The sequence below is a fragment of the Centroberyx gerrardi genome, chromosome 22 (assembly GCF_048128805.1).
Source record: "Centroberyx gerrardi isolate f3 chromosome 22, fCenGer3.hap1.cur.20231027, whole genome shotgun sequence".
In the NCBI taxonomy this organism is placed as follows: Eukaryota; Metazoa; Chordata; class Actinopteri; order Beryciformes; family Berycidae; genus Centroberyx; species Centroberyx gerrardi.
In genome coordinates this window covers 5,734,073-5,751,773 of record NC_136018.1, presented here as the reverse complement: position 1 = coordinate 5,751,773, position 17,701 = coordinate 5,734,073, and the positions used below count along the sequence as shown (strand labels likewise).

Here is a 17,701-nt window from a genome sequence, read left to right as displayed (position 1 = left end):
CCCACAAGCTTGAGCATGTGCACACACACACGCACACACACACACAAAGACACATAAACAAACACACACACACACACACACGTACAGTTTGAATGCTCTTTATATGCTGCTGCCCGTGGTTGGTTGTAGTAGCATGTGTTTGTTGTAGATAAATACACTACTCCCTTTCTGTTTCTGTGTTTTAAATCTCTAGATACAGTAGATCTCTCTACATAGAGTGCAAACTAAGTGTCATGCATATGTTCTCTAATTCTATCGTTTTTTTGGACGGGCTGTCATTGAGTAAAGTCTGTTTTAATGTTTAATCTATAGTTTATGATATACAGTATTTATTTACTTGATCATTCGAGTGTTCTGTTGGAAGAGCCTGGGTCAATAAAGTTTAGTCATTTGGATGAAGGTGTTTTGTGGTTTGTTTAGTTTTTCGGTTATGGGGAGAGGAGGGGCTGAAGAGGGGGAGATGAGCAGCTGCTGTCTCTGTCAATGAGAGAGAGAGAGAGAGAGAGAATCACAAACAAGTGTGATAACCCACCACTGCTCTTCCTCTCACATGCCAATCAGCAAGGTGGACAGTCGTCATTCAAACAAACACACCCAAAGTAGTCAATTTTGCAATCCTATTTTATTGGTAGAATAAATTATTCTGCATTTGTTTTAATATACTTCATCTGTTTAAGCTCTTGTCCTGCAGATCTGATCACACCGAGTTTATTTGGTGTATCAGAATTCAAAACAATAGAGATGCAATTGCATTACAGCAGATTGACTGTGATGTCTGGAAAGGGCATCACGATAATTAACATTTGGAATGTTCAATTGTACAACTCTGCAATCAATTTGCATCAAATCGAAACAATTATTTTTGAAAATAATGACACTACAGGATATAAATCAAAACCCAAGTAATTTTGAATCAAATAGTAGCTTCAAACATAATAAAATATACCAAATAAATAATGTCTATGCAAACAGTATGCATTAAAAATTAAATGGACATAGATTCAAACACAGAAGTCCTTCAATTATGAACTAAAGGACCTGATAACAGCTATTAGCTACCACTCATGCATATGATAGATAATGCTTTTTCTACTCTGTTGCTTTTGACCCACTTTGTCCATTTGCTTGTCAGTGCAGATACAGGAAATGAAACAAGGAAACAAGACAGAAAAAGGTCACTCAATACCCCTCCTTCCATTTCTGTCATTTAGAAAGCATAAATCATTCATCACTGGTAAATAAAACAAGCATTTCTTGCAACAGGAATGTTACATGCATGATACTTTTATCTACAACTTTCATTAAATATTTAGCTTAGCGTTGCTGTAGTTTTTATTTTCAAAGGTGTCCTCCCATTACATCCTTTATTCTCCCCTGCTAACGTTCGCCGCCTTATCTCTTGTTTCGACTCCGCCTGAAAACTCATCTTTTCAAGAAGTACCTTACATGACTTTCTTGCCACTAAATCTCACCCCCTCTCCTCTACTCACTCTAAATCCCCGTTATATCTCTCCTTAGCTCTTGCACTCCTTACTGGTGGTTTCTTACCATTTTGGTGATCTAGGAGTTTAAGCTTATTCTACTGTTGCACTCATTGTAAGTAGCTCTCAATAACAGCATCACCTCAATACTTCAAATGCAGATGCAAATCACCCTTTCTGACAGATTTTGGTCGCATCTTTTTTCATTCTTTTCTTTCAACTCCTCAACCAGCATTCTGTCATAAAAAGCGTCCATCTTAACAACTTGTGTAATTTTGTAGTCGAAAATCTTCACTGGAGTGAGATAATTTCACTTGTTTCAATTGCAGTTTCACTTGTTTGAAATGTTTATCTTGGAATAATGCATATCTACACTCTGCCAAAAGTAACCATTAGATAACTTTGACAAACATGTGAAAATGGCGTGTCCAATTTGAGCTACTGTCACATAATCCTTTCATAATAGAGGTACATAATCTTCACATTATTCTGCATTTCAAAATGTGTGCTCATTTCCCAAAGTTTTGAGACTGTGTTGCACAATAATGATTTAAGAAAACTCTTGAAACTAGTTGATTTGCACTGGAATCAAGTGAAACTGTCTCACTTCAGACTCTAGATACTAGATCACATCCCTTGTTAAGATGGAGATTTCTTTTAGCACTCAGTCTGGCAGGGGCAGCAGCGTGCACTCTGTCCCAGTGAGCGGCCTGGGCAGCTGGCAGATCTCTCTCCAGCGGTCTCTCTCCGTGTCGTATTCCAACACGCTCCTCACCGTCACCTCCTGCCCTTCGCTCCACTTCCTCCCTCCAAACAGCAGCAGGCTCCCAGACGGCGTTATTGCCAGCCCGTAGCTGAATGAGCCAATGAGGAGAGGCCGGAGGCGGCTCCAGTGGTCTGCCCGCGAATCGTATCGTTCGATGTCACAGAAGGGCTCGTACATCCCTAACAAGGCGTAGATATGGCCGTGGACGGTTGCCATGCGGTGACCGAATCTGGCAATGGACATGGAGGCTCTCTTCTCCCAGACTTTGCTTCTGAGGTCCCAGAACAGGACTTCTCGACTGCTCTCTTGCCGATTACCTTGGTTACCACCCTGGTTATCACCCTGGTTACCATCCTGGATAGCACCCCGGTTACCGTCCTGGTTACCACCCCAGTCACTGCCCTCTATATTGCCATTGTCACCTGGAACCCCACCTGACACATAGATTCCATTATCGAGCACAGCCGAAGCGTGGCCGCAAAGTGGGCGGGGCATTGCCGCTCCTCTCCTCCACGTCCCCGCTGCCATGTCGTAAAACTCAACCGAAGCCACAGAGGTGTGTGTGTTTGTTTCCGGACGTGTGTGCTGCCCCCCTATGGCATAAATAACATCCTCCACGATGCAGCAGGCGAACTGGGCCCTTCTCTCCAGCATCGACCCCACCTCCTCCCAGCATTCAAAGCGAGGATCGTATCGCCACACCCGGTTGGATGTCGTCACGGGAACGGACTTCCCTCCATCCTCATCTCCCTCTCTCATCTCTTCTCCTCCGATCACGAAGAGGAAACCTCCCACTGAGCACACGCACTGTTTTCTCAGTCGCCGCGGGAGACCAGAAGTCAGCGATGAAAACTTCCTGTCCGTGAGATCAAAGGTCAGCACCTGTTGTTCTGGCCAATCCGGACTGGCCCCTCCTCCCACTAGCAGCACACGATTGGGCAACGCTCTGAGCGAGGACTGTCTGCTCTGTCTGATTGGTTGAGCTGAACCCAGCCCATGGTACTCCAGCGCTCGAGTCAGCTGACTTCTTATTAGAGGCGTGGCCATTGCTCTGTGGGAGTGGCTGAGATTAGTGAGGTCAGAAGCGGCGACCAATCCGAAGCGCAGGCGACTCAGCAGAAGATTGGATCTCAGCAGCGGGAGGGGGCCATTCGCATCTAACCAATCCAGAGCCAGTTTTATTAGCTCCACCTCCTTGACAGCAGGTATGTCGTCGGCATCTAGCACCTCCATCAGTGATTGGATGTTGAGCTCGAGAAGTCCCTCCCTGTTTTCCTGTAGTAACCTCCCCATCTCCATGGCGATCGTATGATTTGCAGCCGCAAGTGCATTTGGGAGGGCGTGGCACTCTGCCAAGTTAGCATAGCAGCAGCAGTTGCTAGCACACAAGCCATCGGTAATGAAGCGCTCACATATCGACACGGCCGTCTGCACCTGCAAGTACCTGGCTGCTTCCAAGACGACGGGAAGCGTAGGCAGCGATAGGCCGAGCCAGCCAGAATACAGGAAGTCCAGAATGGCCTCTAAACCCTCAGGTGTTAGCGCTGGCAGGCTAATCGAGGCTGCTAATCTCTCCGCTGTGCTCTCTCCAAACAGAGCCCAGAAATAGTCGCTGGAGCTGGCTAACAGGGCGCGATGACAGGGGAACGACGTGCCCCCCGTCTCCAGGACGACATCGCACATCCTCCTCTCAGAGCGCAGGCGCTGGAACCCCGAGAGAAGTCCCGTCCTGTGGGAGGAACTGTAGAGGAGGGAGTAACTCTCCATCCAAAGGACACGAGGGAGGGAGGAAGGGAAGGAAAGGAGGAAAGAGGACAGGAGACTGGCTTCTTTGAGTGGGGGAAAGTCAAAGGCAGAAAGACAAAAAGAGACTGGAGTTAGAGGATGAGTAGAAAGATCAGAAAGAATAAGCCTAGACAGGAAAGACTAATGAAGCAGCAGTGAGAGGGAGCTCGCAGCAGGAGGCTGAGGAGAAAAGTAACATGACAGGGGGAAACATTAAAGAAATAAAATGTAAAAAGGAAAAGGAGGAAGAAAAGGGCAGTTTAGAAAAAGTTAGCATGAGAAGGAGAAGCGGAATCAGTGGAAGTGACGAAGAGAAGCAGACAAGTACAAAAAAGAAGAGAAAAAGACAATGTGACCGACAAGCAAAGCCAGACAAAAGAAGCACACTCGACAAAGATTTGCAAAGTGGATTAGGGATTAGTAGGAAAGCAGGAGAGCGGGAAAAGGGAAGAGAGTCGAGGAGAGGAGAGGAGAGGAGAGGAGAGGAGAGAGTGCGTCTTCTGAGCCGAAGTGTCTCCATCTGTGTTTTTGTCTCGCTCTGTCTGCAGCGGCGGGCATGTGACACGTTAGCAGCATGATAGGAAGGTTAACCAGCTACCCCCTACACACACGCGCCCAGACACACACACACACACACACACACACACAAACAGTCCCATGTACCCGCCCCCTGGCCCATAAACCTGCACCATCCCATGACCTCCTGTCTGTCTCTGTGATGGTGCCTCGGCGTTTGTGTTGCCCTTTCCTCTGTGTCCAGGAGGGAGTATCATACATGCATCAAACATACACACTAAACCAGCATATACACACACCAAACACACACACACACACACGCGCGTACACACACACACACAAAGAGAGAGGGAGCTTGGCAGGGTTTAGTGTCTATCCCAGTGGATGAACTCATTGGTAAATGCAGCTGCTAGTCTGTGCCCAAGATTCCAGGGCACGGTTGCCACGGCGCCTATCTGTGCCCTCATCGCCATGACGACAGGAATAGAAACACGGACACAGCCAGACACACATCAGCTCGGCGTGAGGTACATATCGAACCGGAGAAAGTTCTGCCAAGCTGTCAGTGAGCTAGGTATGAAAGGTTTTACGAGTGTCAAAGGAGCGCATAGCTTTTGGTATTAGGGTAAGCCGTGCCCTTTTGCAAGGCGTTTAACCTTTCTGTGGCCTGTAGCGTACTATTGAAATATTCAGCATTGTGGATAGATGCTGTGCTATTGTTTGTGTGGAGCGGTAGATGGGGTTAGAGGGGAGGGAGAGAGCTGATGGAGGGAGGGAGGGAGGGAGGGAGGGTGAAAAAAGGAATGAAGGAATGGATTTATTGGCAGTATCGGGCTCCAAGGTGTCCGCCGTGTTTACGGTTGTCTGATTAATGCTGAGCTACTGTGTGATTTGCTACTGTCTGACACACACACTGATCCACACAAACACGCACACACTCACATAAATATGCAAACGATGTCTTTTTATTGCGTACTTACAAGTTCTTGCGGCGCTCTCACAAGATTTTTAGTGAATTATGATCATCGTCTCTGAATAGACGCTGGCTCACAGTCACGGCGATGAGTGTGTATTTGCGTGCTTGTGTGTGTCTGTGTGTGTGTGTGCTTGTTTTATGGAAGCATTACTCTAGTCCAAAATACAGTGCAAAGGACATACTCCCAAAGAGAAAAACAGACTCGCCTCTCTTGAAACTGCAACATGTTTTTAATCTTTCCCGCACAATGTCAAGTCCTTTCTTACAGTTGGTAAAACACAAACAGTGTTTCTTTCTCAGTAAAATATTCCACTATGACATGATGGAGGCTAAAGTTAGCTACAGCTGTCCGCTGCGGTGTGTGAGTGTGTGTGTGTGTGTGTGTGTGTGCGTTTGTACGTGTGTGGACATGTGATGCGATGATGGATACGCAGTGATAGGGGAGAGATGGGGGGGCATTTGTGTGCGTGTGGGTGTGTGGGTGTGTGTGTGTGTGTGTGTGTGTGTGTGTGTGTGTGGGGGGGGTCCGTCACATTGTTATGTTATCTAACATTCCTTCCTGAATCAGATGGATTTTGAGGCTTTAGGCTGGGATCAAAGAGACTCCACATACAAAGCTGACCCCCAAAACCCGGTACATCCATCACATACAACACACAGAAAAAAGTGGACGCAAATGTTGCCCATGTATGAATGTGAATTTGCAGGGACACACACACACTCACACAGAAACACTCTCAAACTTCCTTTAATGGATAATACCAGTGGTTTTTTTTTTAAGTTTGTGCCAATCGTCCAGGTTGCCCCTCTCATTTACATTATTTCTGGTTTGTCTGCACACAGTCAGCGTAGTTGGAGATATCAGCGCTCGTTTTCCTAAATTCAGAAGAAGCCTTTTGCTGCCATCCATTCCTGTACAGCATGAAAAACAACTTCCACACACTTGAAAATCACCAGAGCAAGATAATCATTCACAGTATGACGCCATGAAGCCGTAAAGTTTCTGCTTTATCGTTATTTCATTGCGCCCAGAGCGCGCGTTACATTTCGCTCTGCTTCCTGTCAATCACACAGGAAGAAATGGAAGTCTCCTCCAGCAAATAATCCCTAAAAAAACGTGTCACTACACAAACTTTATTGTCCTTCCATCCATGTCTTCTTATTTGAGGCGTCTTTGTTAGCTGGGACAGCAGTGAATTTAAAGCTAGGTGTGACACCGTAAAGTTTGTAGTTTAGAAACGTAAACTAGAATGTTAGAAATATAAACTAGAATGTTAGAAATGTAAACTAGATGTAGACAGTAGTAAATAGACTATAACTCTAAATGACACTGGTGTTCTCCTTTAATGCCAGATGTATACAGTAGCAGATAGAAGAGTTTGGGTTTGTAGAACCATTATATGATTTATTGCAGCGGTTTGCTGAAGAAATCTGTTTCTGGGAACCATAGCAATGAAACAACAAGAAAAAAAAAACAGTTTTACAAATTAACTTAAACATCATCATGAATTATGGTGTACAACTGCAGTTAGAAATGAATAATTTAACAGAGAGCATCACTATAAAGCAGTGCTGAATAGTTTTTAGTGATGACAACAAGGGAAAAGAAACAGTGTTCTTACACTTAAACTGCATGTTTTTGAACAAGGCAGCAGCTGAATAAATGCTTTTTTTTCCAATCAGTTACTTGTCAGGGTTCTAGTCTCTTAAAGTTGGTTGGTCACAGAGTTTAGTGGGAAATCACAGTTGCTGTTTTTGATTCCTTGGGTTAGAGTGGTTTGAGTCGATTGTCACGTGTTCACTGCAGCAAATGTCCATCTTAATCAGTTATTTAGTCTTGTATTCAGTCTTAAAATCGTATTTTTCTTTAGACAAGCAAAAAAAAATTGTCTGCCTCATTTTCATACATCATTACTGTTGTCAAGAAAATTATTTTAAGCAAGTGAAGCGGCACTGGAAACAAGTGAAATTGTCTCACTCCATTTCTATAATTCTTTTCAAAAAATAAGATTTAGTAACAAAACACAGCATTAAATGACTTGCTAAGACAGACATTTTTTTTGCAGTGTTGCAGCCTGTTAATTGAGTGGAAGACAGTTCATGGATGCCTGCTTCTTGTTGACATTTTCTGCCCGTAGATCGTTGGCCTGGCTTAACAGAAAGCTGTTGGTGTTGCTCAACATGTAGGGATTTGATTGTAGTTTGTCTTCAGTGGCAATGGGCGAGTCTGTGTCTATGAAGATATCTGCCTTCCACTCTGTTCGGGGATGCTGGAGGAGACACAGAGAGACACAGAGAGACACTGTGAGGGATTTCCACTGTCTGGTCTCAGAGGTTTACACAACTACAGCAGCTGATCCTGAGAGAGCAGGACGGCCAGGACGACAAGGACAGGGCAAAGTCATCATATTCATGGATAGTTGATCTATCACCTATCACTGCTCTCTCTTTCTCTCTGTCTCTCTCTCTATTGCCCCCTGTGGGCAATAGAGAGAGAAATATCTCTGTCTGTCACTTGTTCTGTTTCTTTACAGATTGGAGTTTTTGTTATAAAAGTAATTTCTTGGAGGCAGAGCTGCTCTGGAGGCAGAAATAATCTCTTTGGTGGAGTTAAACCTCAATGGGCAAAGCCAAAAAAGTTTTTCTGGCTGAGTAATGTTAGACTGAAGCCCAGTGAAAAAGGCAAGAGGTGGAAGCTAATATTATGAAGCCTAGTGCTCTGCTACTAACTGAAAAGATGCAGTCTATCCATACTAAGTTATCTAGGTTAGCTAGTTAGCCTAGCTGACCTCAAACTAGCCATACTAGCCTATTATCTAGTTAAGCTATAGTTATCTGCCTGCTGACCTTCCAACATCATGAATGGCATGGTCATGAATGGCTGAAAACAATTCTGTTTCTCCTTTGCCATTCAAGTTTGCCAGTTAGCTAATTTGGGGTCTGGAAAACTCATTCATTGGCTCCGCCCATTTAAGTTTAGTTCAACCAATGAGATTATTTCTGGCCCCCAGGGCAGCTCTGCCTCCGAGAAATGTTTGCATAACTAAAACTACAATCTGCTTTTGTATCTCTCTTTCTATCTCCATCTCTCTCTCTCTCCATCTCTCTCTCTCTCTCTCTCTCTCTCTCTCTCTCTCTCTCTCTCCCTCTCTCTCTCCCCCCCCCCCCCCTCTCTCTCTCTCCTACACAGCATACCCACATTGTTTGGGCAGGGCAGGAGCCACTGTGTTTTGATATTGTGGTTTATGTGTCCCGCTGAGAAAGTCACAGCACAGACTGCCCCTCTGCTGCTCTCTCTCTCTCTCTCTCTCTCTCTCTCTCTCTCTCCCTTTCGTTCCAAAACACACACTCTCACACATGTATAAATAGAGCCTGACTCAAACCCTACTGCCCACACACACACAGAGAGAGGCATCAACAACACACCCTCCTCCTGACCCAAACAACGCTCTGCAGCCCACACTGACTCCCTGTGGTGAACTCTGACCACTGCATGTTGTTATTACTGTGAAGGCAAGTCCCAGTAATACTGTCCAGTACATCTGTGCATTCAACCCTTTAACTCCCATACTGTTACAGTGACATAATGACACTGATGTCGTTGTAAATGTTCAGTAAGTCCACACATCAAAACAATCAACACATCCACATATTTCCTGCCAGGATAAGATTTTAAAATATGCTGTAAAAAGCCTCACTTGCCACCAATAAAACATCAAAGAGTTGCTTTGGATCTTTCAAGGGAAACAGCACTCAATTTCATAATTAATGCAATTTGAGGAGAAAAGGGATGATTGAGAAAAGACTATATTCCCGCTGGACACTAGCATCCCATACATTTTTAGAACGTTTAAATATGGAAAAGTGTCAATAAATAACTGATTAACTTCTAAAATAGCTCAGAAATGTCTTTTTGTCACCATGTGATGTATGTTAATGGTTATACTCTTTTTAGATGGCTAATAATGATTCCATTAGTTTCAGTACAGTGCGCACAGAAGGCAAAACAGCTCATCAAAAAGAGTCAAATTCTATTTCTAAGAACAATGTTGAGAATTCAATAGCCTTATCTACTCTAATTTTAATAGTTGTATGATATGGCAAAATGAGATGAGAGTCAATTTTGTGTTTTGCATGAAACTCCTATTCAAAACCTACTCAGTTTTGTGGTCCCTTAGTTTTGCTTTCATTTGCATTTTTTCGTGGAAACTCTGTTGCCTGATCTGCAACAACAACAACAACAACACTGAATAGGCTTTGCAGTTTTAGTCACAAATCTCCTGTAGCGAACACGCCTGATGAGGTTTAGTGGAGAATTAGCTGTATGCAAGTAATGGCTAAATGTAACAGCCAGGCTAGCATAAGAGAGACACCTGAAAAGAGATTGTTGTGGTGTTGGTTTAGGTCAATGTTATGTTAGAAGTAAAAGTAAATAGTCTGATAAGGGAGATTTATTTCCAAATTTAGGTTATTGACCCATGGAAACTGTCTTGTCTTCAGCCCTATGCGCCAAAACATTGCGAGTTGTAGCTTGAGAAGAGTCAGCTCAGCTAAAACAGTTGGTTTCGGCTGTGTTAGCTAGCTAACTAGCCAGAAGGCTAATGTACCACAGCAACTGATGTTAATGTTAACATACAACTACTTGCAACTACTAACTTTTACTAGATGTGTTTGCTGATCAGGTCCTAGTCATAAACAGCACAGAAATTAACTTTGTCTAGTAAATTCTGTTGAGATAGCAAAATTGTACGTTTAGCTGAGCACCTCCAATATGGCCGCCAGTTACATTGCCTTGAAGCTCCCTATACTAGGTGTTATGAATTCTAGACCTCCTCTGATTTCTTTCTTTCTTTCTTTTTTCTTTCTTTCTTTCTTTCTGTTTTTTACTTTTAGGCTACCTTTTAATGCTCTGTTCATTCTCTGTATATTCATCACTGTCCCAGCCTACAAGGTTTGCCAGAGCTTTTGCATCCAAATGAGGTTCATATCATAGTAGCACTAACTCAAAAACCAGAAAATGTACTCTGGTTCCCATTCTGTCTTTGGGCGACAGAATAATGGGACTTAAATTGTCTACCAAAGTGCTGTATTTCCTTTTTTTGATAAAAAAATAAAATACCTGAAGTTATCCAGTCTGTCAGAGTGGAAGCAATTTGTCGGTTGTGAAGCTAAGTTAACTACTATGCTTTAGAGAACACCATAATTTGTTAACATTTTGTGCTATCAATCATTTTGTAACAGTGTCATTTTTTTCAAGTGTGTATCTTAATTTGCAGTGATATTCTTCATATTTCACAGCTGAAAGTCAGGGCTATTCCCCTTTAAGAGTGACTCCAGCTGAGTACCTACGTGTTAATCCTTGGTGACCCATCGTAGTTCGCTCTTGACGTTCTGCAGCTCTGATAGGTTGACGGCAGGACCGGGGAGTTTCACCGCGCCCGGCAACGTCTTCTTCTCCTCCGGCGTCTGGGCCGTGGCCTGGGGGAGGTCTGGGGAAGGGGGCTGTCAATCAGCCAGCCAAATCCAATCAGAAATAGAAACTGAAAATGGGTTGCATGTCTCACATCAAAGCTGCTGCTTGTATGGTGGTGGCTGATAACTGTGAACTGCATCACTATAAAAGCTGAGTGTTCTCCAGAGTTTGTTGGTTGTTTGTCCTTCAAAATGGAATAAAAAATGGATTTCTTTGGCAAACTACTACAGTAAATTACATATTGGTTCTTCAGATCACCAAGCCCAAACTATTTTGTGTGTGTGTGTGTGTGTGTGTGTGTGTGTGTGTGTGCAGCACTCAGATTACTTTAAAAATGTATTATTCCATTACATTTACTAGTTACCTCATGAAAATTGTAATCACTAACATAATCCAAGGGATTACTCAGTAACGTATTCTGATTACTTTCAGTTACTTTCAGATTACTTTGCCATATCTGAGGTATAAAGGTATGAAAAGATAAAGATACGAAAAAGTGAAAAATTACAAAGTTCAGGAAATATATTTGTGGTTTGCATACAAAACAAAATCTTCTGCAACTATTTACAATTTTTTGACAAGCACCTGTAATCAGATGTAATGGAATACAGTCAAAATTTGTTGTATTTAGAATACATTACACCCCTACAAGTACTCCGCTATTACCCAACCCCCTGAGTGTGTGTGTGTGTGTGTGTGTGTGTGTGTGTGTGTGTGTGTCTTCTGTGTTGCCTTACCTCTTCTGTGTCTACTGTCTCCTCTCTCCTTCTGACAGGATGTCCCGCCCCTGGACGCAGAGCTCCCATCGGGATGTTCAAATTAGCCTGACGGACAGCAAGAGCAACCAATGAGATGCTGCTTTCAACACCCAAACGAATACTTAAGTTCCTTTTGTATGTGTGTGTGTGTGTGTGTGTGTGTGTGTGTGAGCATCTGTGTCTGTGTGGGTGCTCCTGCTGTTTCCTCAAAACCCTCTGTTTTGATTATGACCACGACTTCCTGGTATGATCATGTCCATAAAGAGTCCTGTGTCTTTATGAAAATGAACACACACACACACACACACACACACACACACACACACACACACAAAGCTCAGAGATGAGAGTCTGCCCGCTAAGTTGATGTTACTGTAATGCAGCCTGCTCAGACGTCCTGTCACTTGGATGTGATGTGTTTTGTATTGTATTGTACTGTACTGTATTGTATATATTATCCTCATATTGTACAGTTGTACAGAGAGGGAGTGTGGCGTGTGTCACCAACCCTGGTCCTGGAGAAATGCAAGCTGTATACAGGAGGCTGTTGTTCATATGAGAGAGTTATATTTTTCCCAGAGAGAGAGATTAAGGTACAAAGATTGAACAAAAAGCGTTGGACAGAATCGCCTCATCCGCAGCATGTTTGCTGAGATTTGCATAAATGTTGCTTTGGCATGGATTTATTACTGATTTATGCTTAGCGTGCTGTTAGCAATCATCTTCTGACATTCCACTGGGCACAACCAAAGATTAAAGGAATAGTTCACCCCCAGAATGAAAATTCAGTCTTTATCTGCTCATCCCCATGTCTGTTGAAACTCCATTGAAATCCGCAGGACCACCAAACACCCATAGTTCCATCTCAGCCTTTTCCCGAGCTATTAAAATTAACAAGGTCATCCTTTTTGCAGTTCCAAAAACGTTATTAAATGTCTATCAGATTTCTCCAAACAGCCCATGCAGCATAATCCGAGTGTTTTGTAGCCGATCGATTGCTCCGCGGGTCCAAAAGTCCAATATTTACCTCATTATCCCCTTTGTTTCCCTCACTGACAATGCTCTGCTACACACCCTACAGTTTAGATTCTGCTAAGGATGCACAGTTCGACCAGAGCATTGCCAGTGAGGAAAATATAGCAGATAATGAGGTAAATATTGGACTTTGGGACCCACAGTGCATTCTGTTGGCTATGAAACACTTGAATCACGCTGCACGAGCCATTTGGAGAAAACCGATGGACATTTTATGCTTTTTTTGGAGCTGTAAAAAGATGGCGCCATTAACTTCACTAATTTGGGAGAAGGCTGAGATGGAACCACAGGGGTTAACTCGCTGTGAGTTTAATGGTCCTGCGAACTTCAGTGGAGTTGGCACGGGGGTAAATAATGACTTTCCATTTTGGGGTGAACTAATCCTTTAAGCTCGCCTCCTGACTAAACTTGGTGAAAGCATTACGTGAACATGAAGGGAAGGTCTAGATAAGGAGGTGTTTGGGGGGGGGGGCAGCAGGGTGGCCAAGTGTTCGACCAACAGACTTTCTATTGGTGGTCAAGCCCCATGTCAACAAGCATCTGCCCTGCTGAAGTGTCCTTGAGCAAGACACTGACTCCAGCTCGAAAGGACGCTGTTCTGTAGCTGAGCCTGCACTTTATCCTCCACAGAGGAGGGCAAGCAACAGGAGAATTTCCCTCTGGAGATCAATCAAGTGTCACATTACTAACAGAGAAGGGGAATTTCTCAGCCCAAACAAAACTCACACAAATGTAGAAATTTGAACTTCACCCTGCAGCCAGGGAGTGAAATGCCAGCCACTAACCAAATACTATGATACTATAATTACTAGTGTTAATTAAATACTATCATTTTGGCTGTGGGTTGGTAGGTTTGTCAGTTCTAACAGCCATTATGGCAGGGAACCAACTACTGTCTGGTGGCTGTTTTCTATTCTAAACTATCTGTCGGGTAAAACAGTGAGTGCCTGGTTTCTTTCCCTGCACAGGCCAATAGTTAATGAAAGATTTTCCAGATGAAAATGGCGAAATAAACCTGTGATGTGTGCTGAGATGGATTCTTTAGCTCTCCAGAACAAGGGTTGGAGACTGAACTATGAACCTCGTGTTTGTACTGTACCGGTATTTAAAATTCTCTGTCCTGTTGCCTATCCCATGGTTAGACAAGAAAATGAGCACAACGAGAAGAGAGACGATGTAAGAAACCCTCTCCGACATACACACACATACAACCATTAGCACACACACACACATTTCCAGATACACACACACATATATACAGACAACTCTGCATCCCTTCGCCTTGCTAAAGCCCTGCACTAATAAAGCCTTGATATATGCACAGTCTGAACTCTAAATGAGATCAAAAAGTACAGTACTGTATCTGCCTTTACCAATAAATACTTAAATGTGGAAATATCTCTGTCTTCTGGGTATCTTCATTTTAAACAGGAGCATTATGCTTTTAACCAATGTGTCTTGCAGTACCATACATGTTAGCATGAGTTGCCAGAGTGGAAATCAAACCCCTGTCTGTGTTAATGCCATGCTCAACCCATTGAGCTATACAGTAAGACCACAATACTTGGCCATGGTGTTTTTAAATAAATAAAGTATTATGCAATTTTCCTGTATTCTGCCTGTACCCAAAAGAAGTTATACATCCATGCAGGACATCACACTCACATCGGACTAATACTAGGTTTTAGTGTCACACGCACAGGTACGCACAAACACACACACACACACACACACACACACACACACTCACACACAGATGGAAATCTTTTACCTGAAGGGCCTTGACGTTGGACGAAGGTTTGGACATAATCGCCCTGGGAAGTCCACTGTCCTACAGAAAACACAGATCACAGGCATTCAGCCTCGGGGCAAGTGTGTGTGTGTGTGTGTATATATATATGTGTGTGTGTGTGTGTGTGCGTGTTGGGGGCATTGTGGCTCCGTTTCTGTGGTTTTCAAGGCCTGGGATAGCATTTCAGTTGCTTAGCGACTCTTACAGAGAGAAGCAGGTACAGGAACTGTTCGCTGAATCATTCATGAGAGGGAGAGAGAGAGAGAGAGACAGCGGGGAATGTCAAAATAAAAGCGCATGGGTATCTCAAATTCAGCATGCATGTGTCAGGGAAGCCTTGAAATGACAGGCGTATGGCAGGTTAAGTAGGAAATCTGAATCTAAATGCATTCAATCTCCCTTCCCTGACAGTCGTCTGCTCCGAATAGGAACAGTAGTGACAGGCTCTAAATAGGCTTACCGATCAAATTGCCCTCAATTCAAATCTGAACAAACCATATAAGTCATGCCATTTTGCAATAGCTTCGAGTTACATACTGTTAAGGTTTCCCAGAGTAAGTCAGAAAATGCTCTCCATGTGATTCCAAAATGCTTATGAAGAAAACCTTTATATGTCACCACAGCCACCAACACAGAATTAGTGATTTTACTGTCAAACTATCAACCGTTTGCTTTTTTGTTTGAACTCTACACACGTTACTGAAGTAACACCTTACTAATCTGAGCTAATAGTTATGTCTCACCTCTACTACAAGCATATCACATGACCTGGTCACATCTCAAGGAGAAGGAAACAAGCAACATGAGCAGCCTGCACTGCAGAAATAACTCATTAAAGAAGAATCTACCCTTGAATACTCTCACACTGTCATATATCATCAATCTGTGATGCTCAATACATTCCAGGAGTTATTTTGTGATGAAGTGTTGTAATTTACTTTTTTTGGTGAACCCACTTCCCCCCAATCTGCCTCGTCTTCTTCTTCCTAGTTAGTGATTTCCTACATTTCCCAGAATGCCTCTCAACAACCCCTAGAGAACAGGCCTGAACTAGCGATAGTGATAAGCATAATAACAGCAAGAGAGCAAGAGTTTTTCCAATCTAGATAAAGTCACGACCATTACTGAAAATGCCTGGTCTCTCTGCCTCTTACATGATGGATTTCTCCCTGTATGATTGTTGAATGTCGGTGCAAAATGGTGAGTGTAGAAAGAAGCCCTCGCTCTTTGATGCTGAGGGACTGACACCAAAACCTGTTGATGTTTTAGGTATTATGGAGCTGTAGACTGTAGGTGCTTTTGGCCAAAAATCACCATTACACCTTTACATACATTGTTTTAGATAGTTGACAGTTGTTCTGCAATCAAACTCCATTGTAGCACTGGAAAATATTATGATGTGACATCGTCTACGTTTGCCCAGTTATCCATTGGAATAAGGAAAGAAAAGAAAAATACACCTTTAAATGTTGTATTCTGTCTTAAAGTCTTTCTTAAAACAAGTGAAATTAACTACCAATGGAGTGTGATATGTTTGCTTTTTTCCCCAAACAAGAATTTTCTTCAAACAGTTCAACACTCTCCATTTGTCTCACTTGAAATGCAAGTGAAAAAAACCTAGCTCTACTTACAAACTACATTTTTTTACTTGCTTTTTTAGATAAATGGAGCTGAATAGACTGAATACAAGAGCTAATGACTTGTGAAGTTAGATTTTTCCAGTGGCGCCTGAAACCATGAACACCCAGAAGTGTCAGACGTGCATCCAAATCTTCCTCCTGGTGTTTGCATGGCTTTGCTCTCCAACAGTTGCAATACAAAGTAGGTAAACCAGCTCAGGTCTAGAAATAGATTCAGGCACGTCGGGGTTAACAGGGTGTACTACTGTGTGTCCTTTTGTTGTTTTTATCTGTGGTCATTGTTGCCTGGCCTGGTTGTTCACATTATGGTCCAGTAGTCTTGTTTTCTTTTGCACCTTTCTTTGAAACTCTGTAGCCTGTCTGACCCGCACTGTACTTCACTGAGTAGCTGTCCTAGACATTTACACTGTTCCTTTGTTTATCTGTTCTTTCTTTCTTTCTTTCTTTCTTTCTTTCTTTCTTTCTTTTTCCTTCTAATCTCCCTCCCTCTTCCCACTCTTTCAGCCTTCCTGCATGCCACTTTGTATTTCTTTATCCTCTCCATTCATCTTTTCATCATCTAACTAGAATCAGACCAATATAATAGGGCCAATATTGGTCCTTTATAATTCAGTGGAGAGTTGGATTGGATTGGATTGGATTTATTTGAAAGTTAAAATAAATACATGCACATTTCGCTCCAGATGAAGCCCAGCACATGCATTTAAATAACAATCGAGGATAAAAACACAGTAAAGTCAACGACTTAATTCCACTGTGGTCCTCTTAAGAACAATACATAAACAATGCATACATTACATAACATAAGAGTTTTAGTGTCACATGATGGAGTTTCAGAAGCTTTTCCACCTTGACAAGAATACAATTCTGGAATTTTTTTTAGCATGGAATTTGCCAAATTTAAAGATACCGCACACAATATTAGCTAGAGATATCGGCATCGGCTATCAAAAACCCCTATCGGTCAAACTCTTCTATAACTTCATTCACTGTTCATTCTCTTTACATCCCTCACTCTCTTCCCCCTCTTCCTCATCCTCTCTCAGTCTCTTTTCGTCTATTGCCTCCTCCCTCTCTCCCTCTTGTCATCTTGCAGATAAACACAGACCTAAGTGGTTGCTAATCGGTGAAGTTTCCATGGCCTATTTACCTTATCTACAAGTAGCTCAGAGCAGAGCAGAAGAATCCAGACTGGAGAAGCGGAGTGTGTGTGTGTGTTTCAGTCTGTCTGGCCGCTGCTGCTGCGTTCAATAGCAGCACTTAGTTACCGTTTCCACGGTGCTGTTTGTGCAACAACATACAGTGAGGGCTTTGCTGTCCTTGAGGCGGGAGTAAAAGCCTGGACACTCCAATACACAACCGTATGCACACACACACACACACACACACCCACACACACGCTCGTACTCATGCATACACAGTGTGATGATATTTATGTTGGCCCATGGGAAAATTCTTGAATGGGTACAACAGCTGCCC

The 17,701-nt window shown here is 43.0% G+C and overlaps 2 protein-coding genes across 5 annotated transcripts in view; both read right to left on the bottom strand.

Moving 5' to 3' along the window:
* Window positions 1–2,145: 2,145 nt before the first annotated feature.
* On the bottom strand, window positions 2,146–4,014 carry klhl34 (kelch-like family member 34). Its single transcript, XM_071895513.2, has 2 exons — window positions 2,613–4,014; window positions 2,146–2,552 (listed from the first exon to the last, which is right to left on the bottom strand). The coding sequence occupies exons 1-2, from the start codon at window positions 4,012–4,014 to the stop codon at window positions 2,146–2,148; spliced, it is 1,809 nt and encodes a 602-aa protein (XP_071751614.2).
* A 2,242-nt stretch (window positions 4,015–6,256) lies between these two features.
* The window catches only part of smpx (small muscle protein X-linked), a 13,515-nt gene continuing 2,070 nt past the window's right edge, over window positions 6,257–17,701 (bottom strand). For all 4 annotated transcript variants that reach the window (XM_071895499.2, XM_071895497.2, XM_071895498.2 and 1 more), the window contains 4 exons: window positions 14,562–14,621; window positions 11,735–11,821; window positions 10,874–11,026; window positions 6,257–7,794 (listed from right to left, as the gene is read on the bottom strand). In XM_071895499.2, coding sequence (XP_071751600.1) covers window positions 10,877–11,026; window positions 11,735–11,821; window positions 14,562–14,597 — 273 coding nt within the window. In that variant the 5' untranslated portion in view covers window positions 14,598–14,621 and the 3' untranslated portion in view covers window positions 6,257–7,794; window positions 10,874–10,876. The remainder of the gene's footprint in view (window positions 7,795–10,873; window positions 11,027–11,734; window positions 11,822–14,561; window positions 14,622–17,701) is intronic.